This window comes from Myotis myotis, unplaced genomic scaffold, assembly GCF_014108235.1.
Source record: "Myotis myotis isolate mMyoMyo1 unplaced genomic scaffold, mMyoMyo1.p scaffold_m19_p_12, whole genome shotgun sequence".
NCBI lineage: Eukaryota > Metazoa > Chordata > Mammalia > Chiroptera > Vespertilionidae > Myotis > Myotis myotis.
The window spans coordinates 14,760,253-14,787,444 of record NW_023416316.1 but is presented as its reverse complement, the minus strand read 5'-3'; the positions used below and the strand labels follow the sequence as shown (position 1 = coordinate 14,787,444).

Sequence of the window (27,192 nt, the reverse complement as noted above, 5' to 3'; positions counted from 1 at the left end):
AGCTGGGGAGTTGAGTGTTTTTAGGAGAACAGCCTGGAGGAGTGATGCCTAACTCATGGGGTAAATGAAGCATCAATGGTGGGAGATCTAGGCAGTGATATGCCCCAGGGATCCCAGGGGGAAGTCCCATGCTGCAACCTCAAGCACATCTGGCTAGTGGCTAGGAGAAAGGTCATTTCAGTGTTGCCTCTGCTTTTGGGGATGGGATCAGAAGAGATGCATAACAGGCAATTGGAAAAAGAATTTTATTCATTTCATGAGGAACAGCTGCCATGAGTCAAGACCTGGATGGAGACAGAGCTCTGGTAGCTTCTGACCAGTGGCCTGGAAAAAGCCTACCTGTTCTTTCTATATCCTCAGACCAGAGTCTAAGTTGGGGCCCCCAAAAGAACACCCACCTCTTTGCCCCCTCCGTACAGGCACAGATTCAGGCAATGCATTCTTGTTAACATTAGATTCTCCTGCTCTGTAGATATCTCCCTGAACAGGAAAATTAACATTCTAGAGTCTAGAATCTAGACATTGAGACCAAGACTGATCTGACATACCAACCAGTATTTTGGATCAGCAACCAGGAACATTTTGAATCGCCAATCAGAAGTCTAGAATGCAAAGTAAGAACCCTCTAACTTTCTGCATTATTTCATCAGGAACTCTGAATTTTAGAATGCCTATATTCCAAATCAACCATAAATCTGGCAACCAGGAACCCAGTTTTCTGGCATGCCAATGAGAACCACTTCTAACATTCTGGATGCTTAACCAGGAATTCGGTATTCTAGAATGACAAACAAGACCACAACATTCAACATAACGGGTGAAAGACACAAAATTCTACATTTCAACCCCGATATTCTCGATGCCAAACTAGAAACCCAATGTTTAAGATGGTCCACCTTGGCCCCAGCACTCTGGAAAGGCGAGCAAAAAGCCCTCTCCTCCAGAATTCTGCTGCCCTCAGAGCTCTGTGGATGGCCGCTCCACACCAGGCTCATCATCCTGGAGAGGATCAGGTACATGGAAGGAAACATAGGGACACGTCTTGGTGTTGAGGCAAACCAGCTTCTTCAGTGTGGCCGTCTTAACAATGTTGAAGCCCATCTCACCACCAAATGTGCTTGACTTCCAGTACTCGGGAGAACAGATGGCATTCCCTAAGAGGCCCTTGAGGGAAAAGGGAGCCCCAATTTCTATCATACTCTCCCCAAAGATGGAGTTTGGATGGCACTTTTCAAGAAGCAGTCCCGGGTAGAACTCCAAGGCATCAATGTCTCCATATAGCTCCTCCAATTCAGCTGCCATCTCCTTCTCTCCTGCAAGGGGAAGAAGCTGGAGTCAGAATCACTGTTCTATCAACTGAGATTAATCTGGGGAGGAAACCTAGGTCCACCTTTCTCTGGGGAAAATAAGGGACTTCAGAAAAACAGCTTGAGCAATTGAGCACATGCCCTAAACTCTGGCATTCTAGGTTGTCGAACAGGAACCCAGGTGTCAGGCATGCCAATGAGAACGACTTTTAACATTCTGGATGGTTAACCAGGAATTCAGTATTCTAGAATGACAAATGGTGACTGACCCTTCTCCAGGACTGCATCTAGGAAAGGAATTTGCTACTTACGGAGTCAAGGTTCTACCACCAAACAGCACGTGACCCTGAGCAACTCATCTCACTTCTCTGTGCCCTAATTTCCTGATCATTACAATAGGGAGAAGCTACCCATCTTGTTTCCTTCACAGGCAGGTTTTAAGGCCTTATCCTGGTCTAAGAGCCTGCATTCTGCTGGAGTTCAGAGACATAATGTAGCTAGTACAACCTCACACAGAGATTGAGTGATAGAGCTATTTCTGCCTCTCTGGACTGTCACAGGAGACAGACATTGAACTTTCCTACCTGTTTCCTCAAATCCACCCTCCCATAAGGCACTAGTACACAGCTATGGGTAGGTCATGTTACACTCTTGTCAAAACCCTTCAGTGGCTTCCCATTGTCTGTGACAAAGGTTTCCAAACCTGGCTGCCCAGCAGCTGGGGATCAGCAATAGCAATAACACACACACACACACACACACACACACACACACACACACGCACACAGTCTTGGGGACCATCCAGGCCTACTGAATCAGAATCTCTGGAATAGATATCCAGAGTTCAGTATTTTTAATCAGTTTTATAAGTGATTCTTAGGTAGCTGGTCTATAAATGGGTATTTAAGATCAACTAGACAGAATAAAACCCAAAATCTTTAGCACAAAATCCAAGATTCTATACAATTTGGCCCTAACCTCCTATCACTACCTCTACCCCACTCCCACATAAGCTCCTTGTCCAGCCACAACTATGACTATTCTCCATAGTAGACTTGTTTTTTATGACCTCTGTGCTTTTGTACTCTCTGTTCCTTTACCTCGAATGCTGTTCCCTCTATTCTTTACCCAGAATATCCCTATTTATCCTTCAAACCCAGCTCAAAAGCTACCTTCTCTCCCCTAGACAGGTATTTACCATCCCACACCCCTGTAATCCCAGTCACAGTCCTGGCCACATGTATTGGCCCATTCTGCTTCCTCAATGTCTCCTACACTTCAGTGCAAGTTAATTGAGGGCATGGACCATATCCAGGAAGCAGCTTCTCACCTGTGAACTCCTGGAAAGAGGTGTAGGGCTTCATGCCAAACCTCTTGCGGTACTCATTGAAAGGCTGCAGCCGCTGCTCTCGAGATTCCTTGATGACATCCATGGCCACATGCAGGATGTGGTGGTCTATGTTCCTACCCCCACCAATCTGCCAAGAGACAAACACAGCCGTGGTCTGAGAGCCTGGCCACATTGCCCTGGAAAAGAACTGCAGGTCAGGAGTGCTTCCTGAGCTGGGACAGAAAGTATGGCTCAACCTAGCCCTCACCATGCCAGGAACCTGATGCTAGGTCTGCCAATGCCATGCTTTCTCAAGGACCCCCGGGGAGTCTACAATAGGGATAAGCTACCCATCCTCCCCATCTCTAACTGTGGAATGAGCCAGGAGGACCATTGTAGTAACTCACCAGCCACACTATTCCCCAACCATCTCAATTTAGGTGGGAAACCCCAACATCCTATTAAGGAAGGTTCTGTTCGGGTAGAACAAGTATAATAGGATGGGAATGAGGAAACACATATTTGGGTGAAATCATACAAGTTGGAGCAAAGCTAGCAGAGGCTGGTGGTGATCTCAGCTTGACCATTTACAAACTGTGGGGCTGTTGTGGTTGAATTGTGCTCCTCCAAAAAGATATGTTGAAGTCCTAACCCCCAGAACTGATGAATGTGACCTTACGTGGAAATAGATGTAATTAGAGGTCATACTCTAGTGGGGTGGGCCCTAATCCAACATTTGATGTCCTGATCAAAAGAAAAACCAGAGGCACCGGTAGAACACCATGTTGAAGCAATGCTTCTACAAACCAAAGAACGCCAAGAATTGCTGGAAACTGCCAGGAGCGGGGAGAAAGGCATGGAACAGGTTCTCCCTTGGAACCTTCAGAGAGAACATGGCTTGGCTGACACCTTGATTTTGGACTTTTAGCCTCCTGAATAGTAAAGAATAAATTTCTGCTGTTTAAAGCCACCTCGTTTGTGGTCCTTTTGCAGCTCCAGGAAACTAACACAGGGACCTTAGGCAAGTCCCCAAGTCTCAGTTCCCTCCTATGCAAAAATGGGAAAGGTAAGAGCATGCACCTGATATGCTTGTGAAATAAGCCAGATAAAGTATGCAAAGCAGTTAGCACAGTGTTGGTCACATGCTGACCCCAAGATGGCAGCCATGTGTGGTGATTATCAGGGGAAGACCTGTTTTATCACTTCTCACACTCTCTTTATATTTTTTATTTTTTTAAATATATTTCTTTATTGATTTCAGAGAGGAAGGAAGAGGGAGAGAGAGACAGAAACATCAGTGATGAGAGAGAATCATTGATCGGCTGCCTCCTGCTTGCCCCCTACTGGGGATTGCGAGCCCGCAATCCAGGTATGTGCCCTTGGCCAGAACCGAACTTGGGACCCTTCAGTCCGCAGGCCGACGCTCTATCCACTGAGCCAAACAGGCTAGGGCTCTCATACTCTCTTTAATATCCTGGGAGTCAACACACTTCATTGCCCTTCTGCCTTGTGCCAGAAAACAACAGGGCTTTCACATGCATTATCATGGTCATGCCTTAAAATTTCTTCAGAAACCATGCAGCCACACACAAAAGCTATTGTCTCTGAAGAGAGGCCATAATGCAGCCAGCAGCTGCCCGCTGATGGCAGCATATGCTAATTTCAGTCAAACTGCCAGGAGGAAACTTAAATCCATACGGTGCCACAACTTCATGATACATCTTAAGGACAAGGATTAGAGACAAACAGGATGAGGGGAGCTAAGATAAATGACCTGGGAGCTTCCAAGTGTGGACACAAGGAGATTGAGGAGGGAGTTGGTTAGGAATTCCAGGGCAAAAGGCTGTATTCATTTGTTAGGGAAGCCATAACAAAGTACCACCAACTGGACAACCTAAACAACAGAAACTTATTTCCTCACAATTCTGGAGGCTACAAGTCCAACATCAAGGTGTCAGCAGGGTTGATTTCATTCTGAGGCTCATAGATGGCCATCATTTCTCTATGTCTTCCCTCTGTGCATGTCTATATCCTAATCTCTTCTTATCAGAATACCGATCAGACCAGGGCCCACCCAATGACCCCCATTTAATCTTAATTTCTTTAATCTTTAAAGACCCTGTCTCCAAATACAATCACTGGGGGTTAGGACAGAGATATTGGGGTGGGGGAGGGGGAAGGACTTTCACCATGTGAATTGGTAGAGAGGACATTCAACCCATAACAGAGGCCTATGATGTAATAAAGACCTGGTAGGTGCAGGCACCTTCACATATATGACCATACCCCGAATGTCCTCCTGGTCCTCAAATTGCCATGCCTTCTGACTTCAGGGCCTTTGCCATGCTGTCCCCTCCATCTGGAATGCAATCATCCCTGCCATTCCCTGGGCAATCCCTGTGCAGCGATCTCTGCTCAAACAACACTTCCTCGTCCACAGTCCCCAAGTCTGGCTCAGGAGCCCCTCTCCAAGGTCCCAATGCACTGTGGGCTTTGTGGAGTTTTGTGGACCATGGTTTCTAACATGCTCTTTTTTAAAAATTCACACCAGAGAAGCATCTGGTACAGGGTCTAACATGCAATAGTGCTGAAATGATGTCAGCCGTCATACGACTACTGTTCCTTTCTAAGGTATAAGCACCAAAAGGACAAGGATCCAACAACCACACTGATCTTGGTCACCACCATGTCCCCAGCAGCTGGAGCAATGCCTGGCATCGCCAAACGGACAAAAGGATAAGAGAATGAATGAAGGCATGCTCACCGCCACTCTGCAGGAGTGGCACTGTCCCCATTCTGCAGAAAAGAAAACTGGGATTTGGACCCAGGTCTGCTGGACCCCAGAGCCCACCCACCCTCACCACGGCTCCTCCAAGGCTTACCCGGCCAGCGCTCTGGCGAGAGAAGGCGTCCACCAGGGCCTCCACCCCATGGTCCACCAGCATGGAGGTGTTGAACAGGAACTGCTCATAGCTGTAGTCCTGGGAGCCCACCGTGAAGGAGTCGGGCATGAGCGGGTGCCAGTGGTAGAGATGGTTGAACTCCAAGGCGATGCGGTTCTGGTACTGGAACTGGACGCTGAACAGCAGCTCCGGGTCGAACTTGAGCTTCAGGAAGTAGCCGCTCAGCTGCTGCACGTACTCCTCGATGACGATCTTGATGGTCTCCCCTGGGAGCAGGGTCAGCAGAGCACACGATATAGTCCCGCTTGGGAAGCAGGCCAGTTCATAAACAGGGTTGCTTAGTGCTTCTTTAATGCTGTTGTTGTTGTTTTGCTTTATTTGGCTACATACACTTGTCTTTGGGGTAGGGGGTGTGAAAATGGAACTGCCTGTCTCGGGCAGCTCCTACCTTCCTAGGGGAAGTTATGGCCCAGCTAACCAGGACATGCAAAGAAAGTGTCTGAGAACTGGTTCTGTGACTCCTAGGTGACCATTTCCCTCCCTCCCCCCCAGCCCATTTAAAGAAGTTGAAGCCTGGCTGTGGTGGCTCAGTGGATTGAGCATTGTCCCATGGACCAAGCAGTCCTGGGTTCAATTCCTAGTCAGGGCACATGCCCAGGTTGAGGGCTCGATCCCCAGTAGGGGGCCTGCAGGAGGCAGCCGACCAGTGATTCTTTCTCATCATTGATGTTTCTAACTCTCTCTCCCTCTCCCTTTCTCTCTGAAATCAATAAAAATATATTTAAAAGAGAAAAAAAGAAGTTGGAGAGGCCACAAAAGATGGGAAAGTGGAGGCCAACTTAGTGAGGGCTCTCAGAGTGTGTAAGGGGAGTGGGGAGGGGGATTGGAAGAAACACCCCTAAAAGCAGCTGTAGCAGTAAGGGTGACACTGAGGACAGAAGGTGAATCTAGTCCCAAATATATTTCTTACATGTTCTTACACATCAGAATTCTGATGCAGAGGTTTTCCTCTGCTCCCTTAGAAACCAGCTACAAAGCAAAGAGCAAGGGAAGAAACAAATTGGACATTCCATACCAAAATGAAAACTGGTCACCTAGCTATGAAAAGAAACAGGTATTTTTGCCCAATCAGCCATTAGACAAATGGGCTTTTAGCAAATTGATTGGACCCTCTGGATTTGCAATCAGCTTACCTGGGTCCAAATCCTGGCCTCCCCATTTCTAGCCACTTGTGCTTGGGCCCTGTTACCTGATCTCTCTGAACTTGACTTTCCTTACCTGTGAAATGTGTATTATAATAATATCAGTACAATAATGGTCATAGGGTTGTTGGGAGGAGTAGAGAATGAAAGCATCTAAACTGCTTGGCACAGGGCCTGGCATCACAGGGAGTGTCAATACATGCAGGTGAGGAGCAGCAGCACCAAGTATAGGTGTGAGGGGAGAATGCCCTCCCCAAACTCGCACATTCACAAAAGATCAGACTAAGGCTTGCTTCCCCTCCCCACTCAGGAACGAGCTGCCCCTGTGAAGTGGTGGAAATAGCATAAACCTTGGTGGCAGCCAGACCTGGTTCAAGTCTTCTGCTGAGTGGTCTTGGAGAATTCACTTGCCCTCTCTGAATCTTAATTTTCATAGGAAGAGTAATCATATCTGGTGCATAAGGCATTTGGGGAGGGTTAAATGAAGCACTGAATATATAGCTTTATCACCTTTGGTCACAGCTCTATCACCAGTGAGATGCTGGGCAGCCTCCAGCCACAGACTTGCCCTCTCTGGTCAAGGTCTCTGCAATGCTAGAACTTCAGAACCAGCCCTTCTTCTTCTTTAGTCTGTATCTATTCCTGTTGCCTGGCTCTTCCAGGCTCCAGTGAATCAGGCACTATAATTGGGACCAGCCCTCCCCAGGAGTGACCAGAGGTGAGGGAAGGGGCTTACTGGTGACTCAGAGTAAATAAGATCTGGATGGGGTGTCAGAGGCCAAACTCCCAGGCAGGAAGCCATCTGACATTTTAGGCTGTAGACTCGTCCCCTTAGGAGACACAAAAATATCCTGTCCCTGAGTCATCTAGAAGCTACCAAACTCCAGGAAGACAGACACATGCAGGGCAGGAAACAAGAGGCTTTCTGAAGGCCAGAGAGTTGGGGTTTGCCCTGCACATGCCAGGGATGTCAATCTGTGCAGTACACTGGGAAACTGAGGCTTGGGATGAGTAATGAAATTGGCTGCGAGTCACCCAGCTAATATCAACCATCACAGCCGTTTTCTGAAGGCCTACTATGTGTTGAGTGCTTTCTCATTCCTCATCTCAACAAGTCCTTACAATCATCATTATCCCGTGTCCACATTTGGAAACTGAGGCTCACGAAGGGGAATGGGCCTGCTCTGAGTCTCATAGATAGTAAGCCCCCCACCCCCTGCTTCTCAGAATGGAGGGCATGACCTTTCAGGACAGGGCTGGTTCGGAGTCCTCACCTATGAGGATGAGGCGGGCCGTCTGGAAGAGCTGTTCATCTCCCCAGGTGGGGTGCTCAGCCTTCAGCAGGTCACACACACGGTTGTGTTCGCGCAGCCAGAGCGTGGCATAAAGCATGAGCCCGGGAAGCAGTCCAAACACCTCCTGGCCCACAGCCATCCGGCTCTTGGGCGGAATGCCCTTTGGGTAGTGCATCAACACAGGCGCCTCTTCCACCGATGGCGGGTACATCTCTCCGCCCAGCATCTGCAGGATGGGGCCACCTGGCAACCTGGGGACGGGGCAGGGCGCCTGCACCTACCACATCTGACTCCCTCCCGCTCCTGCTTACAGCTGCGTATCACACAGGGTACCTTCCCACCCTCCCTAACCAAGGCTTGTTGATTCCACTGCCTAAATCTCTCTTAAAATGGGTCCCTTTCTCCCTATCCCCATTACCACCAGCAGCTTCCAACCCACCCTGGCTCCTCTCAACGTGGCTCCTTACTCTTCCTCCTGCCCCCAAGCAGTCTGTTCTCAGCATTGTAGCCTGAGAACATATCTTGTATCACACCCTGGCTTAAACCCTTTCCAAGTTCTCTCTCTGTTCTTGGGAAAAACATCAGAAATCCTTAACACAGCCCCACAGATGTCTCCATCCCCATCCCCATCCCCATTCCGACCCCCATCATTTAGATGCCCAGGAGTTCCTTCCTTATTTCACTCCCTTCAAGTCACTCAGGCTGCTTCCCTCCCCCGCCACAACCCCCCACTCCTTGGCACATGCTACCCAGGAAGGCCCTTTCCCTTCTTAACCTCCCAAACTCCTCCTCAAACATCATGCAACTCTTGGTTTATGTGTAATTCCCAGGAAAGACTTCCCCATCCTGTGACCTCTCGTGGCTTCTCCCTGGTGGCAGTTATCACAAGTGTAACCGGTTATATGGCAGTTTCTTTATTCGTTCAATAAATATACACCGAGGACCTACTATGTGCCAGGGGCTGTTTTTAGCCCTAAAGATTCAGCCCTGGACATTTATTTTGGGTTTTCATTTGTTTAGACGTTCATGCGTAGCTGTGGAGGACTAGAAACGTGGCTGGTGTGAATGAAGATGTGAATGTGAATTGTTTATTTTGCTTAATTTCTATTTAAATTTTGAAGCAGATACTTCAGCTATTGGAAAATCTTTAAGTGCACTTAGGGCAGCCAAAATCGGTTTGGCTCAGTGGATAGAGCGTTGGCCTGCGGAATGAAGGGTCCCGGGTTCGGTTCCGGTCAAGGGCATGTACCTGGGTTGCGGGCACATCCCCAGTGGGAGATGTGCAGGAGGCAGTTGATCGATGTTTCTCTCTCATCGATGTTTCTAACTCTCTATCCCTCTCCCTTCCTCTCTGTAAAAAATCAATAAAATATATTTTTAAAAAAAAACTGGGGCAAATGAATCTACTGTAAATTTCAACTCTAAGTTTTATGAAATCTAAATACAGATCAGATATCCCCAATGAAAATTTGGCAGCCAAATTAAGATGTGCTATAAGTATAAAATATAGATCAGATTTCTAAGATCTAGCATTAAAAAAAGACTGTGAGATATTTTGTTAATAATTTTGGTATTGATTACATTTAGAAATGATAACATTCTGGATATATATGGGTTAAATGAAATATATTATTACGATCAATTCCATGTTTCTTTTTCTCTCTTTTAATATGGCCACTAGGAAAGTTTTAATTGTATCTGTGGTTCACATCATATTTCTATTGGAAAGTGCTAAAACTTTTCAGACAAAGTGACTTTGTGGAACAAGCATCCTAGTGTTATGTCTGTGACCTCTGATTGGCTGTGAGTTCCCGGAGGGTAGGGCCCCAAATTGTCATGGTCACTGCTCCCTAACCTGTGCCAGGAACCTCATAGAGCCCAATTAATATGGTGGGAAAAGTAAATGAACAAAGGTAAACTGAAAATGCCCATCTCCTATCGAGCCCTAAAATCTATCTCCCAGGAAACACGAGGGGCCATTTCTGTTCTTTGTCTGCATCTTAGGCCTGGCACCTTCTCCAGGGTCTATTGTCTCTCCTCCTCTCACACACCTCCAGCTCCTGAAGCTGGCCCTCTCAGAACACCACCCAAGTCCCCAACAGCCCTTCCCGAAGCTCCATCCCCATGACCATAGCTACCTGGTACTTGAGTTTCCCATCCTTAAAGAGCCGCAGCTGATACTGACGGTCCAGATTGTCCCCATAAATGTGGCCAAGGTCTACCTGAGGACAGAGAGGGGGCCCAATCAGATCCTCAGGTAGTTCTGCCCCACCAGTGACAACAGCACATGCCAAATTAGGCCCAGAGAAGCCCTAAGCCCCTCCTAGGTACTTACCCCATGGCCCAAGGCCTTGGTGAAGCCAGCACCCATCTTGCCAGAAGTTTTGAAGAACTGGTGGGTGAAGTGTTGGGCGAAGAAGGCAAACATGAGGTTGGCACCTTGGGGGTCAGGTATGAACTTCTTCCTGAGCAGGAAGCGACGGCTCAGGAGCTGGGGATCTGGCAGCTGCTGCTTTCCTGGTTGGGGAGGTGGAAAAGAGCAGTCGCTGCCACCTCCCTGCACCTCCCCTAGGGCCTCGGGGCTCACCAGACCAAGTTGGTCCATGCAGGAAGCCCAGAGCAGCCTCTAAGGGCCACCTCCCTCCCACCAGATGGCCCCTTGCACTTTCTCTAACAAAAGGCCCTAGAAGTATATCTGGGTGAAGTGGCAGGATATCTGGAATTTAATAAGATTGGCAAATGGTGCGCAAGTCTTAAAACTGGAAGATGGATACATAGATCATTTTCCTTTCCTCTCAACTTTTATGTGTGTTGGTAACTTTGAAAAAGTTAACCAAGGAGAAAGAAGAAAGAAAAAACACAAAGAAACTAAAGAACTTGGACTCCCCAGCCCTGGAACAGGGTAGCCTGGCTATGACATTCACAAACCGTGTGAACACAGATAAGTCATATCATCCCCCTGAGCTTCAACTTCCTCATCTCTAAAATAGGACAAATGAAACTTTTTTTTATGCAGCGGGTTGGAGAAGTGCGTGAAGTAATGTAAGCATGACAGAGAACTGGTGAGGTGAGATCTTTTAAATCAAGGGTCAGCGAACTTTTTCTGTAAAAGTCAAGATAGCCAATACGTGAGGCTTTGCCAACATATGGTCTCTGTCCCATCTACTCAGCTTCACTATTGTAGCAAGAAACCAGCCATACACTATACTTAATGAGTGTGACTGTGTTCCAGTAAAGCTTTATTTACAAAACGGAGATTGGGCCGGGTTTGGCCTGCAGACTGGAGTTTGCCAACCTATTTTAAACGATGCCAGTCTTTCTATGTCTGGGGTAAAGACAACAGTCGCCTTGAAGCAGGTGTCTGTCATGGTGAGAATAAGTGTTAAGGGACCTTCCATAATTACGTCAATGTCAGATAAGTCAGTACCCAATGCATTTGCAGAAAAGAGTAACTAAATGTTTGTGTTTTGGTAAAGGCATCCTTTCATGTCACCTCATGTGAGGCCCAGGGTTGACAGTTAAAGACCAGTAGACTAGCTCTTTGAATGGAAATGGCTGACTAGTTTCCAGGAAAGGGTATCTAGCACCCCGAAGGGAACTCCCCAAAAGGGAACTTGGACAGGTCCCAGCAAAGTGTTGGCAGGGTCCAGAGCTCTGCGAGACGCAGCTATTCTGGCAGAATGGCTGTGCTCTGGGAAGAGTAGCTACACCTGAGTGTAAGCCATCAGCATAGCGCCCTTGAGGCCCACGTAAGGACACCTGTATGTTTGCCTGTTTGAACCGGGGAAGCACACAGCGCTGGGCCTGCACACCACCCAGGATCGGGGCTCCACAGCGACACCATGTGGTGGGAACTGGAGTGATGGCAGTGGCAGACTGATGCCTCTGCTCCTCTCTGTCCTTGAAGCTGGAGTGATGGCTCTGAACTGGGTAAACTCTCAGGTGTTTAGACAGTCGAGAAAGACCCCTGCCAGTGAGACCGAGTGGGGTTTGGGCAACTAAAGAAAGACAGTCTGAACTTCTATGTACACTGCACTAATGCAGCATGTAAAGCAGTGAGGGCGAACCTTTTGAGCTCGGCGTGTCAACATTTTGAAAAACCCTAACTTAACTCTGGTGCCGTGTCACATATAGACATTTTTTGATATTTGCAACCATAGTAAAACAAAGACTTATATTTTTGATATTTATTTTATATAGTTAAATGCCATTTAACAAAGAAAAATCAACCAAAAGAATGAGTTCGCGTGTCAGAGGTTCGCCATCACTGATGTAAAGCTGTTTACATTAGTGAAGAACCAACTAAAGAGCACACTATTACCTCCCTCCCACACTGTAACTTTTAAGTCACTCCCATCCCAGCAGGATCCCACCCATTCAGTAGACAAGGTTCAGGCAAAGAGGCAACCTGGAAACACGAAACACTGGTCTGACTTTGCCACTGACTCTCTGGTGACCTCAGGCAAGAACCTCTACCACCCTTTCCTGTCCTGGGCCCTAGTTCTGAATATGTCATGTGCCTTGCCTTGGTCCACCTATCTGTGACATCGCTTTTTCCTCGAGAGGAGAACTGAGCATCTCCTGTGATTCCCCAGCCCCCTAGCCCCACCTCCATTACCTTTGGTCCCCATGGGTGTGGGGCAGTCTTGGGGCACGGAGGGCAGAACACGAGTATAATAGGTCAAGTTGGAGAAGGCCTCCCAGCTGATGTAGTCATGTGCTACGTTGTAGGTGGGGGGGCTGGGAATAAGGTTGGAACGCGCTGTAAAGGGCAAAGATGATGGTGACAAGGGAGTTCCCACCCCCAGGCATACACCCCCTTCCCAGCTTTCTCTTGGGTTGGACTTGTTTTATCTGGCATCTCAGAGTCTCCCCACCCACTGCCCTTATCAGATGCCAAGAGTTCCAAGAACTGGCAGGATTTCTTGCTCCTCCAGATTAGGGGGACATTGTCCCCACCCACCTGTGAGTACCAGGCGCATGAGCATGTCACGGATGAAGGTGGCATTGATAAACTCCCAGAACCAGCGCCCGTGTGTCAGCAGGAAGTGGGTGAAAGAGGGGCTGGGCCGCAATGAATTCCGGAGCCAGGTCCACAGATCAGCTGCAAGGGCAGTGGGAGCCATTCAGTCCTGCCCTCCAGGCAGGACCAGAAGTAGCCAGGGTGGGAGATGGGAACTGGGAACCAGGGCCAGGATGGGACAGGGCAGAACATCTGGGGTGGAGGTAAGGATGGGAGTGATGACACATGACAAAGCCAGAACCTGGTGTGAGGACGGGACAGGGCCAGGGAGTGAGGGTGGGGCTGGGCAGTGAGGACTGGCCACAGACACCAGACCAGGGAGTGAAGACTGAGGTCAGGGAGAGTCAGGGATCAAAGCCAGGCAAGGAAAGAGACGGGCCATGGCCAGAGGTGAGGGCAGGAAGTGGAGTCTCAGAGGATAAGCCTAGGGAAGCAGGAAGGGCCCAAGATAGAAGGAGTTGGGGCTGCAGGCCCAGCTCACGGATGGTGCAGTTGGGGCCAGAATAGCCCGTGCGGGTGCAGTCACACTGGTAGCGGTCAAGGCCAAAGCGGACACAGATGCCCTGGTGCTGGCATGGGTAGTAGCAACAGGGGTTCACTGTGGGTGAGAAACAGAGATCAGAGACCACCCTTGGGTGACCTCTCATTGGGGCCAAAGGCATGGACTCAGATGGCAGTTCTGTCCTAACTCACTAGACTTCAATGTTCCCCTAAGGACCTTCTCTGTCCCACAGCTATGAGCAAAACCCGAGCCCTGCTGCCTCTAGGCCCTGCTCTGATCTCCAGTGTGGCCTCATCAGGGTCCCCAGGGGAAGTCCCCCCTTCCCTCCCTGCTGCCACCAATGGGGGGGTAGGGGGGGCGGTGCAGGGGAAGAGTCCAGGCCCCAGGCTGTAGCATCAAAGGCTAGGAAACAGCTGATAAGACCCTGAAGCCTCATGCCTCTAGAACATTCACTTCCTGCCAAGTCAGGGCCCAGCCCTCAGGGCAGGGTTTGCAGCATTGGGGAAAGGGACGAGGATGGGGGTCTCTCTCAAACCAGCTCCCAACCTCTGGGCACCGGGACACTAGGAAGATGAGATTGCCCACCAGCCCCCTATTTTTGCAGAAGGGAAGGAAGAGCAGGTATCCTGATGTCCACTTGCAGATGGGGAAACTGAGGCCCAGATAGAGGGAAACCCAGGAGGGTCACCTAGCAAGTCATACCAGGCCAACTGCCATCCCTTCACTTCCAGCCCACCTCACAGACTCAGCGATCAAGTCCAAGGAAAGAGGTTTCCCAGAACCCTGAAGAGAGTATGGGTTTGAGAGGACTTCAGCTGTCTCAGCTCCCATTCCTGACGGGGGCAGGGAGCAGAGAGAGGAGGTGGGTCTGCCCTCTAGGATCTTGAGGTAGGTCAGGGACCAAGGGAACAGGAGGCAGGTGGCTGGAAAAATCTGCTGAGAGAGTGAGCAGCACTTTGGCATCAGCCCCCTGACTCCTGGAGAAACCCCCATCAGGAAGTCCCTCCTTGAGTCTAACACGGGCCTCGCCGAGCACAGCCCCCTGGCCCAATCTTCACTGGCTCCGTGATTCTACAAGAGCGAAGTCAGAGCTCCTTAGAGCTCACTCAGTGCTCATTCACTGCAGAGCAAGGGAAACCGAGGCTCAGAGAGAGGTAGAGAGGGCCCTCCTACAGACCCAGGGTCCTGCTCCTGGCAGGGGCTCCTTCCCCAGCCTCCCCCAGGAAACACCAGGCTCCCCTCGGCAAAAATGCAGTACTTCCTCATCTGGACCCAGAGCCAATGTTATGGGGAACTTCTCTTCTTTATGAAACTGATTGTAGGGGGTCAAGAGGCAAGAGAAGGCTGGGAAGTCATCTCAGGGTGCTGTGATCAGAGGGCATGACCCCTTCTCACTTCACAGCCTGAGGCCCGGGCAGCAGGGTCTTCCCCCCCCACCTCTGAGAGGGGCCCCAGCACCACCACCAACCCCTTCCATCACACACACACACAAGCAAGCAAGAAGCAAATCATAAAAATCATGCAAATAATTTTGCTTAAACCCTGGCAACTCCCCACCACCCCCACAATGGCATCTTTGTGACCCCTGCAGGGGTGTAGGAAGGAGGGGCCAATGGAAAGGAAAGAAGGCTGGACAAAAGGCCTTATCAGGTTGACACAGGCAGACCGGCAGCAGCCAGGACCCAGGGCAAGGACCTGGCAGGACCCAGCCTCCCCCTCCCACAACCACAGGCCCAGAAATGCCAAGGAGGCTCAGGGATCTGGAACTCTCCTCATTGATCCCTCCCGCTCAGGGCACTGCTCGCCTGCCTAATTCCCCTGCCCCGGAACCCCACTGCCCACCTCCCAACCTGGACACACAAGGCCCTCACACCACCCTGCAGCCCAGTCTCCCCATCCCTCCCACAGCATGGATCTCAAAAGGATCTCAAGAGGTCCTTACAGCCCATTCTATGGGGTCCTGACCCTTAGTCCCAAAGCCGAAAGCTCTTCTTCCTTTGCCAGACTGCTGCTCCTCCCTGAAAATTCCCTCCAAGTCTACCTGACCCTCCCGACTGAGCCCACACCTTGCCCCCAGCAGTCAGCCTCCCGTGAATATCCACACGGAACTCCTCCCGCTGTCCCTCAGCCGGGCTCCAGGCTCCAAGTCAGCCTGCTCTTCTCCACCATAAGCCCACACTCTGCCCCGACTTTCTCCTCCAGGCACACAGCTGGCGCTCAACCCCGGTCCTGGAGAGATCCAGCCACACAAGGGATCCAGATGTGGTGGCCAGAGCGCAACAAGCGTTTGTGGAATTAATAAAATGAAGCTAAGAAACAGGCCACCTCAAGTTCGCCCAAAGAGACCTCTCATCTTCCCAGCCCTGGGCCGCTGGCTCGGAATCTAGCTTGAAAACTTCCTGCATAGCCCCAGAGTCCTGCCCTGGCAGGAGCAGAAATGCCTCTCCTGCCAGGAGAGGCCTCGTGCCGAACCCACGCTCCTCCCCTCAAGGCTGGCTGTCCAACTTTCCCTCCCTCCTCCTCTGCAATCTTTCCACAAACACCAGCTGCCCCAGGGTAGGAAAAGTTCTCCCCAGCCAGGACGGCAGCTGCTGTTGGGGCTCAGGGTGGGCAGAGCCTTGCGTAGTCACCATTCAAGTTTCTCTGCTCAGCACTCCCTGGGAGGGGTCTGTGAGGCCTTTCTATGGCGCAGATGAGGAATGCGAGGCTCCAGAGGCAGGAGCTTGCCCAAGCCCCACTGCTTCAAGGTCACAGAGCCCCTTTCTCTCCCCCCTTCCTTGTCCTCCAGGTTTCCAGGCCTGGATTTGGGGAAGGGTTCGGGAGGGAGAGTCACTTTGATCAGAATGATCCCAGGGGAGGTAGGTTTGTCACCCTTCCTTTGAGGTGGACCTGAAAATCCTAAATGAATGAAACCAGAACTCCTGAGAGCTCACCATCCCCTGCCACAACCAGAGCTAAAGAAGGCGTTCCTTCAGTCTAACTTAAAGCCCACATGCTTTCACGCCAGCCCAGTTCCGGGCTCAGTGGAGGACACCTTGTGTAATAAACCACCAAGAAAGAGAACTGGGGAGATGCAGGCACCGAGTCTTGAGTTCCCACAGCCAGCACAGGGCCAGGCACCAAGTAGGTGCTGGGGAAAGATGTGCCAGACAGTAGATGTTCTTTGCTGGCTCTACGTCCTTGGTCAAGTCCTTTCCATCCTCTGGACCTCATTTTTCTGTGTATCCCAAGAAGGGGATGGAACTGACCAGCTCTGAAGAGACCTCCCTTTACATCCCCCCTTCTTTTCTGGTTTGGGTGGAGAAGTCTCTCCCTCTCCATTGATGTGATTCCTCTCTCTCTGGCCCGGTCCCATCAGCAGACAACCTTGCAACTTGCCCTCCCTGAGTCTTCAAGCCTTCCCAGAGGTGGGCTTGGTCAGCAGGCCCATACGGCACACGTTCCCACGGACAAGGACTGTCCAGGAGAGCCTGGGCTCAGAACCGTCTGAGGATTCAGGCATGGAAGTGTCCCCTTGCCTAGGAATCAGGGCTCTAGACACAGCGGGGAACACCAAGTCCTCCAGGATGCAAGGCGCCAGGCAGCGAGAGGCTGGAATGAAATCCCCTAAGAATAATATTTAGAGAAACTCCAGGGGCTTGGCAGCCACCGAGGGGAAAAAAGGACCTACTAGCCAGACCTGGGCTCCAGCCCCTACAAGGTGGCAGCCAGAGGCAGGCACCACCACATTAGGCTCGACAGCTGCTCCCACAGCTGGAGGAGGACAACTGGAGAGGAAGCCCCATCCCCGCCCACAGACCCGGCTGGTGCTGCAGATAGCAGGCGCCTGCGTGAGCAGCAGGGAGGCCTTGGGATAGGCTGGGTTCCCACGCCATATGTCAGGGTTAGACCTCGGGGCCCTCTGCCTGACACCGAGGCCGTGCCCTCTCCCTAACCAAGGAGAGAGCACTAAGCCAAGTCCAGGAGCTGGAGACAATGAACTTGAGCATTAAGGATCCCCTGGCACTGCCTGCCCCCTCTGTGCTGGACTCCACCTGCTACCACACAAGAGGCAGAAGCAGCATTCTCCCTGACACCTGCCCCCCGGTCCATCTGCAGCCCTCATCTTATGGGCCTTTTGCTGCTCCTCTGGGGGAAAACACAGGCTTTGGATTCCCATGCCAGATGCCCAGGCACCTAGGACCTCAATTCATTCATAGACATGGAAGTACAGCCCAAACCTCTGCCCTCTGCCCAGCTCGTCATCCATTCTCTCCTTGACCCTTGCAGCAGCCTCCTTAATGGTTCCCCACCTCCAGTCTCACCCTCCAACTCATCCATCCAACCCACTCCCCCAATTATGCTCACGGCCAAGGCCTGGTGCTCAAAGGCCTCTGGTAGCCAGGCCTTCCACTGCTCCCTATGCTCCCATCTGCTTCCCACGGTTCAGACCTGTGGCTTAGCTCCTGCACAGCCACCAGAGAGACCCTCACAGAGCTTCACAGTAGAGTCTCACGGTATTTCCCCCCACTCGCCCCCTCCTCAAGGTCTAGGTCACCCATTTCAGCCTCCAAGAAGCCTCCCTCAGTTCCTCACACTTGAGAGGTGACTGCTCCCTCCCCTGAGCCCCTTGGATGCAGTCTGTTAGCATTTCTGTCTCCCCCAACAGACGGTGAGCTTCTCCCAGCTCTGTGTCTCAGGCTCCAGTCACAGACCAGCAGAAAGCAAACCTTCGGGAATATTTGTGGAATGAAAAAAAAAAAAAAAAAACATTCTGTTTAAACATATAATGATATAAAGATAAGTAGAAAAGGCAAAAAAAAAAAAAAAAAAAAAAACACAACGAAACGACGTCGACCATGGCTCACTGGGCCTCAATGAACAGGCGTGGGAAGCCAGGCAGACCAGCCTGGTTACCCCAGGGGTTCTGCATGGAGCAGAGGGGGCCTCAGATGGAGCCCTGGGCTGATCCAGGAGCCGAAAGATTGGGCACTGGGCGGCCTGGTCACCCGGCTCTGCTTCCGGAGACTCAGACAAATGAGCATGCCGCTCTGGGCCTCAGAGCCCCTTCTGTAGACGGGGACTGTCACATCTCCAGGGCCACTGTGAGCACCCACCGCCGGGCTTTGCAAACTATAAAGGGCTGGCCACATGCCTCTTCCTCCTGTTCTTCCCACAAACTAGTCCTTCACTCTTGCCTGGAACCCCCTCCATCCTCTCCCTGGCTTCCCCAGATGCCACCCCCTCAAGGAAACCTGGTCTGATCCCCAGTCCATAAATACCTTTCCTCTCTCCTCTGAGCACCGCGCCCCTGCAGCATCAGGGCAGAGAGCTCAGGCCCCGCGCCCATCCTCTGTTCCCCCCATTTTATAAATGGGAAATGGAGATCCGGAGAGGGCAGATCTCATCGTGGGGGAGGGGAGGAAATGATGCCCGGGCCTTGCACATGTGTGAACACGCACGTGCACAGAAGCAGTAAGTGGGGGAGGGGCGCCGAGGGAGGAGCTGAATTCCTGCGCCTGGACCCGTGCGCTGCAGGGTGGTGGCCAGGGGTGGAGGGTTTTATGGGATCTGACCTTCCCCATCCTCTTTGGGTTGATGACAGGGTAAAGATCTGTGGAAAGACCTTGCAAGGAGCCTAGCAGTCAAACCCTGAGCCCAGGAGCGCTGTGAGCTTGGGGGGGTTGTGGCACCTATCAGAGCCTCGGTTTCCTCCTCTGCCCCGTGGGGACCTCATGGGAGAAGATCTGAACCTCCACGGAGGAACCCAGCTCTGTCCATGCCTTTCCAGCCCCCTCTGCCCAGAAGGAGTGGTGTGGCCAGGTCCTCACGGGGGCTAGCCATCGGATGGATCCCCCGAAAGTTGGAGGCTGGAGAGAGGGAACTAGCCAGCCCGCTCGCCTCTTTCCCCGGGCAGTTGCGCTGCTTCCTCCGAGAGAGTCCCCCACAGGAAGCAGCGGTGTTGTTGGGCAGCTGGGGACCCAGAACACACAGGTGAGGGGGCTGGAGCGGAGCCAGTCCTCCCAAAGCCGGCGCGAGATTCCGCCCCTTCCCCCCAAACGAACCCTGCAGCACCCTCCCCTCCCCGCCCCTCCCCGGCCCTCCCCGCAGCCCAGGCCATACTCCCCGGGGGTGTTCAGAGCCCCATCCCATCCATCAACAGACTGAGCCCCCTCCACACCCTCCTCCTGGCGCCAAGAGCAGAAAGGGGAAGCCGACCGGCTGGCGCGGAAAGGAGGAAGAGGGGCCAGGCCAGGGACACAGAGGGTGGGGGACTGCCTACCCGGAGAGGGCTCCGCGGCGCCCGCGGGCAGCAGCAGCAGGAGCAGTGGGAACCAGGACGAAAGACTCCATCCTGCAGGGAGAGAGAGGTGAAGGGCTGAGCCTGGCATTCAAGGCTCCGCCAGGAGGCAGAGGGGATTCCTGGGGCACCAGGCGGGACTCACGGTTCATGGTGCAGCGGAGCGAGCTACAAGCTGCCGGAACCTCGCGTGCCCCTAATTCCGCGGGAGCTCTGGCCGGCCTGGCCCGCCCCTCCCTACCCATTCCCTTGGCTCCACCCCTCCAGCCGGCTGTCACCTCGGCCACCACCCACTTACTTCCTCTACTCCCGGCCCCAGCCAAAATTATTAATAAATCAATAACTTATTCATTATTCCATGATTGCCATCGAGGCGATTTTTCACCTGATGCGCTTGAGCTTGTCAAAGCCCGGTGGTGCCAGAATTGTGTCCATTTGGTAGCTAGGAAACCGAGGCCCAGCGCCAATGTGAGATGCGGAGGTCACCCAAGGCTTAGGGGCAGAGCTGAGTACCTGAGGCTGGAAGCTGCAGGTCTGGACCTTCTCTGCTGCCCAGAGAAGAAAGGGGGCTGGAAAGGAGGAGTCCAGCCTGGCCTCCTCACACGGATCCAACAAGAAAGTCTGGGCTCTGCCCTCTGAAGCCACATGTCTCTGCCTGCGCCTCTGCCACCAGAAATGAAGAGCAGAGGCCCCGGGTCCAGGAGACCTGGGTTTGCTGGCTGTGTTGCCCTGGACCAGGTACTTACTCTCAATCTCTGGTCCTCAGCGTTCTCCTCTGTAAAATGGGGATAAGAACCATCCCAGAGGGTGGTTGTAAGATTCAATGGGATAATGCACACACATTATCCTGGGGCAGGAGTTTTTTGTGGGGTGTGTGTGTGTGTGCATTATCCACGCACATAGTAGGTGCTCAATTACCAGGAGGCATAGTTTTCAACGATCTAACTCATATTCTAGGGCTGGCCAGGGTCGATGCTCTAGCTCAGTGGTTCTCAACCTTCCTAATGCCGCGACCCTTTAATACAGTTCCTCATGTTATGGTGACCCCCAATTTCATTGTTACAAATTGAACATAATTAAAGCATAGTGATTAATCACAAAAACAATATGTAATTATATATGTGTTTTCCGATGGTCTTAGGCGACCCCTCTGAAAGGGTCATTCGACCCCCAAAGGGGTCGCAACCCACAGGTTGAGAACCGCTGCTCTAGCTAGTCTCACATCTGCCTGCTGACTTTACAGAATCCCAGCATCCAGCTCTCCTTGTAGCCGGAGAAACTGATCGTAGCAGGGGCCAGGGATCACCGAGGTCACTCCGAGTCTCCTGGTCGGGTTTTCTCCCTGCGTTTCCCCAGCACACCCAGCCAGCTGTGGGCCTTGCAATGGGGAAGGCCTGGTGGGAGGGCTCAGAGGCCCTGTGCTTGCTCCCAGGCATCCTCAGGTGTGGGGTGGGAACCATAACAGGTGGAGAAGTGAAAGCTGCTGGGAAGCCCTGTCTCCATCCCCACCCGAGCTGTTCCCATGCTCCACTGGGACACACGCGGGCAGCCCCAGGGAGAAAGGGCAAGTCAGGGCAGAGTGGGGAGGGAGCGGGCCAGGTGGAGGGCCCTGGGGTACTGGGACAGGCTGCAGCCTTCCCTCCAACATCAGATCCAGAGTCCCTGGTAGCGACCCACACGGTGGGCGGGGGGGGGGGGGGGGGGGGGGTAAGGGATGGATTATCCAACCCCCTCACCTGTGTGTTCTGGGCCCCCAACTTCCCAACAGCACCGCTGTTTCCTGTGGGGGCCTCTTTCAGAGGAAACAGTGCAAATACCTGGGGAAAGAGGCAAGCAGGTTGGCTAGTTCCCTCTTCCCTCTTGGGGTGAAGATTCAGTAGTCTAGCTACCCAAAGAAGAGGGAACTTTCTGGTGATGAAGAAAGGAGAGAAGAGCTTGAATGAGGCCCCCTCTTTCACTCCCAGGTCCTTCCTTCCTTCCTTCCTTCAGGCCCCGGGCCCAGCAATTGCCATGCCTGTACCTCCTGCCGACTCCTTCATGCCAAGTCACCCACAAACACGTGTGTGGTCCTGGCACTGGGAGAAAGAGCCTTAGACTGCGAATCAGGAGAATATCAGTTCTCAGGCCTCAGCTCTTCCATGATTTGACCCTGGCGTGGGGTGGGAACAAGAGGCCTCTGGTTCCCCATTTGAACAAAAGAAAGGTCAAATCAGATGGTGTCTAAGAACAGGTCCAGCATGGAGGGACCAAGCCCTCACTGTGGCCAGGCTCTGTGACCAGCCCTGGAAATCTCCCAACAGAGGCAGCGAAGGGGAGGCCAGAGAGAGGTGCAGGCAGGAGGCCAGTGCGGTCCTCCGGGGACAGGACAGACCCAGAGGGTGGAGTGGGGGAGAGGAAGATGAGGGAAATGGTGGCAGAGAAGTACCTGGGCTGGGTGACCGATGGGCCCTAGGGCTTCAGGGGAGAGGTCTTTAGGCAGACACTGGGTCTCTGGCCTGTCCTGGTGACAACCCCAGGGAAGGACCCAGGGAAGGGGCGCAGGCTGGGGTGTGTGGTGTTCCCATGTGGACCTGTGTTTGGTCCATCTCAGCAGCAGGGTCCGGCAGGCAGCTGGATCCAGAGGAGAGGTCTGGACTAGCCCTTGTCCCAGCCCTGGGGAAGGGCACAGCACAGGGTCACCTGTCCTTTAGCATCCGGGGAGTTTTCCTAATCTTCAGGATGGTGAACTTCCACTCCGCTCCACTCCCGTGTTCCAGGGAAACCTCCTCTGCCAGGGCCCCTCCTTTTTCTGGGCTGTCCCTGCTCCAAGCAGGTAGCACACCGGGTCACATGTCCTCCTCTTTCCCTTACGAAGCTGCAGGCATCCCGGTGACTGTTGCACCTCCAGCGCCAAGCACAAGCTGTGGCACATAGAAGACATGCGGCCGGTGCTGGTTGAGTGAAGGAATGAATGGGTGTCTGTATGAGAGACTGAATACGTGGAAACATATAGACCTTCTCTGAGTGAGTGAGGGTCCAGGGCCAGTCTCAGCAAGGTGACCGCCAGCCCATCCATCTGCTGTGACCACCACCAGCAGTGGCAGTGCCCTGCCTCAGTTTCCCTGCCTTCCCCAGCTGGGTCCACTGACCAGCACCCCCAACACTCACAGTTCTACTCTAGACCTTGAGACCCTCCCCCAGCAAAGAGAACAAGGACACCCCCCTCCTTCCCTCTTCCCTAAACCCCATTGGTGACATGGAGTGAAGTTTCTCCCTCCGCAAACTCCCACCTGCAGCTCCACCGCAACGCATGCCCTCCTGGCAACCCTACCAGAGGCTCTGGGGAGAGCCTGAATTTAGTGCCCCTGGAGAGGTCTCCCCCCCTCCTGGGTCCTACCCACTATTTGGAAATCCAGAGCTGACTCTTACCTGAATCACTCAGGGACCAGCCCCACCCAGCCCCACCTCTGGAGGCAGCTTCACAAGCAGGCAAGAAACTGCCTGGAATCAACCCAGCAGCTTCAGCTCCCAGCCCTCCTATTCCTGACCAGCCCTCAGTGCAACCTTAGGCAACCAACTTCCCCTTTGGGGTCTCAGTTTCCCCTCTATAAAATGGAGTTAATTCCATTCTTGCAAGAGTTAGTGTGAGGATGAAAAGGGTGGTCCATGGGAGCACACGCGGGCTCCAGTAGGCGCTCAATGCTCATTTTTCACCTGCTCTCCCTCCATTCCCTACCTGAGCAGGAAAGTTTTGTGCAACATTCTCTTCCTCCTCCTCTTCACCTGCTCTGTGCCAGCCTAGGGTTGGGCATGGGTGGTAAGAATAGTAATTGCTACTATTTCTTGACCACCTACTATGTGCCAGGTAGAATGCTGTGTATTTTACATGCAGTATCACATGACATTACTCAGCAGCCCTAAGGCATATTTTCACCTCCAATTTACAGAGAAAGAACCCGAAGTCCAGAGAGTTTAAGGGACTGGCCCAAGGTGGCACCACTAATCCCTGCTTTCTGAATACTAGGTACCAAGCACCTGAGTCCCAGCACAGCCAGCCAGCATTTGGAGGAGACAGAAATGCACCTTTAAGGCGATTGGTCAGCTGGGTGTGAGGAGTGGGGGTCCAAATAAACAACATAGTTCAGCTGAGAAGCTAAGAACTGAGAGTCACAAAATATTTTTACATCCCTCTCTCATTGAAATCCTCACAGCAGCTCCAAGAGGAAGGTACCGTTATCCCCATTGTGCAAAAAAGGAAACTGAGGCTCAAAGATCACCCTAGAGTCTAGGGAGTAGACGTTGCCTGTGGTGAGGAGGAAGAAGAGGAGGAGTCAGACCCGCGGCTGGAACCCTTGCTGTGTGGTAGGCATTGTGCGAAGAGGCGTGGGTGCATCGTGTCCTCTGTAACTCACAACAGCTCCAGGAGGCAGGCCTTCTTGCCCTCGTTATTGCAAACAGAAAAGCTGACTTGCTAAAGGCCACAGGCTAATAGGAGAGAGATGGGATCTGAGTCCTGGTCTGTTTGATGTCACCCTCCATCCCTGGCTCTGGATCCCAAGCCCTGAATGTTTAAAAAAACAAACACCCGAATCCTGGTGGAGGCTGGCCAAGAAGGCAGATCAACAAGCAGGAGTTTGGTGAGTGGAGAGTCCCCGAGCTCATCTGGGGAGTTTCCACTGCAGGGTCCCCTGTCCTACAGACTTCACCGCTAGGCAGCTGGCGCCATCTGATCAACACAGGATGGCCGCATGCTCACGCCACTGGCTTCCTCCCCAGCCTGCCCCCACAGGCAGCCTAATCTGAAGAGCATCAGTCATCAGCTCCGGGATCCGGGAGACCAACCGCCTGTGACGGATTAACCAGAGGAGCCTGGGAAAGAGCCATTGTCTTGCTAAGGGACAGCAGTTGCTGTGGAGGTTGCTGGGGCTGTAACATGTCAGTCCCCATGTCCCCCTCCTCCTCCACCACAGCTGAAGAAAGAGGAACGGTTTCCCTCCTACCTCTGCTCAGAACCATCAGTAGCTCCCACTGCCTGAGACCTTAGCCCAGCCTTCAAGACTCATCATTCCCTAAGCAGCAGGAGGTCACAGAAGGAGCCCTGTATGGAGACCCAGAAGGCCTGGTTTCTAGTAACGTGACCCCCTGAGCTCATTCTATGACCTTGGGCAAGTCACTCGCCCTCTTGAACCTCAGTTTCCCTGCTTGTTAAATAAGCCCATTTCCTTAGATCGGGAGCAGAGGTTTCAGACTCAGGCGAGCTGGATTTGGAGCCTGGCTTCAGTATTCTAACTGGATGACTTGGAGCCAGCCATATATATGTCATCCCTGAGCCTCCATTCCCTCGTCCAAAAATAAGGACAGTAATAGTGTCTATTTCCTGGGAGCAGTGTTGGGATAAAATCACTTAGCTCAATGCCTGGCACGTAGAAGGCACTCAGTAAATGAGCAGTATTGGTGGAATTATTGTTATTACTACTAATTATATAATTAATCAAATGCTGTCAGTGTGGTCCTAAATGGGAAGGGGGGGTGCTTGTACTAGATATGTAAAAAGAATTTAAGAGAGAGTGGTTGCAGGCAAGGGGTTGCTAGCCTACAGTACCAGGAATGCATCTCACCACACATAACGAAGTCCCAAACATGGAAACTTAAACAAAAGAAAAGGGTGGAGCGATTCTTCTTCTCCGATGACAAGTCCAAGGTGAGCAGCCCAGGCTGCTGCTGCTGCCTGAGAATGTATCAGGAGCCCACGCTCTCTCCACCCCTCTGTTCCATACCCTCAGAGGTGGTCCCAGCAGAGCCCCTCTGACATCCCCTTCACCAGAACTGTGTCATGTGACCTCGCTTGGCTGCAGAGGGGCTTGGGAAATCGAGTTTTTGGATGTGGCAGGAAGGCACAGGATGTTGGAAATGGAGACTGAGCCAGACTCCAGAGTCTCCTGTGTGGTCTGTGTTTCTGATGTGTGGTTTCTCCGGAGAATCCAGGAGCAGGTACGCGCTGCAGACTCCAGAGGTGGGCAGACCTTCTTTGTCCCAGAACGGGGTCTGAGAATTGCAGGACCACAGCGGGTCAGAGCCAGGAGCTCCCTAGAAGGTCCAACCCACCTGCCTCTGGTGGCAGACTTGGAGACTCAGAGCAAGGCAGGGACTTGTCCAAACAGGCCAGGTATCTTTCCTCTGTCCCAAGGCCTCCTGTAAAATGACCAACCTCAGAATAAGTCACATGAGACACAGACGTGCCCCAATGCCAGGAGACATCTCATCCTTTGAAAATTCACACCCAGCAAACTGAACATGTAATGGGCAATAATTCGAGCTTCTAAAGAACTCTTCGGTTCTCAGGCATGAGCCTGAAAAGTCCATTTTCTTGAGCCTTTCAAATACTAGTAGAGCTGGACTGACTCATCGTTCGCCTGGAATGTGTGTTCCTGCTTTAACGCCTCACTAATATCTTACCGTCATTCGGTGCCGCCAGTACAGTTTCCAAAAACATTCTCACTTGTGTTATTATCTTTTGATCCACGTGACAATCTTTTGACGTAGGTGTGTTTAGCCCCTGAGTAAGTCAGGATTATTTCTATTACAAGTGACAGATACCTGTTTCCAACTGATTTTAGCAAAAGAAGGGGAAATGTTGGCTCCCAAGCTGGAAATCTAGAGACAGGTATGGCTGCATCCAGGTGTCAGTCTCTCGCTCTAGCTCTAACTCTAGCTCTTCCTCCTTCACTCCTTCTCTCTCATCTTTTTGTTCCCCCTCTAGTTAGCTTCACTCACAGGGGTGCTCCCCAAGGACTCTTCCCTGGTGCCCCAATCCCAAATGAAAGGAAAATGCCCCTTTACTTGGCACTTCCGATTGCTCTGGCTTAGCTCACGTGCCTCCCTGAACCAAATGCCTGATTCTGACTGGCCAGTCCTAGATTGTGTGCCCACGTGAACTGCAAATGGGAGAGGGATGTTCCCCCAATGAAAACTGGGTGCTATTATCAAAAGAAGAAGGAAGGGACGAGGGACAGCCAGAAGCAACTGATGTCCACCAGTACTCTGTTTCTCCCTGTGACGGACAAGGAAGCCAGGCTCAGCAAGGTGCGGTGGCTTTGCCTGCAGCCCCTGGGCTGGTAGGAAGGGGAGCTGTCTTGCCTTTGGTGAGGAGCCTGGATGGAGAGAAGGACCATGTGGGAGCGAGCCCTCCAGCCTGCCTGGAGCCCAGCAGGCATCAGAACGTCCCCAGAGGGAGGCAGGAGGGTTTGGAGGGATGCTGGACTCCTAGCTGCTTCTCCTCCGCATTTCTGGTATTGCCTCGAGCAGGAAAAGATGTTCAGGTTTGTTGAACAACCAAAGCACGCCAGATACTGCTGGGTACTAGACAGGCAT

The 27,192-nt window shown here is 52.2% G+C and overlaps 1 protein-coding gene across 4 annotated transcripts; it reads right to left on the bottom strand.

Annotated features, from left to right (window-relative positions):
- Positions 1 to 228: 228 nt before the first annotated feature.
- On the bottom strand, positions 229 to 20,108 carry PTGS1 (prostaglandin-endoperoxide synthase 1). 4 transcript variants are annotated; one of them, XM_036329924.1, is made up of 11 exons: positions 19,988 to 20,108; positions 19,825 to 19,896; positions 13,542 to 13,658; positions 13,001 to 13,141; positions 12,656 to 12,799; positions 10,373 to 10,554; positions 10,176 to 10,259; positions 8,017 to 8,263; positions 5,520 to 5,806; positions 2,638 to 2,785; positions 229 to 1,313 (listed from the first exon to the last, which is right to left on the bottom strand). In XM_036329924.1, the coding sequence occupies exons 1-11, from the start codon at positions 20,085 to 20,087 to the stop codon at positions 958 to 960; spliced, it is 1,878 nt and encodes a 625-aa protein (XP_036185817.1). In that variant the 5' UTR covers positions 20,088 to 20,108; the 3' UTR covers positions 229 to 957. The 4 variants fall into 4 exon arrangements, with proteins under 4 accessions (XP_036185817.1, XP_036185818.1, XP_036185820.1 ...); XM_036329925.1 differs by lacking the exon at positions 10,176 to 10,259; XM_036329927.1 differs by lacking the exon at positions 12,656 to 12,799.
- Positions 20,109 to 27,192: the final 7,084 nt, after the last annotated feature.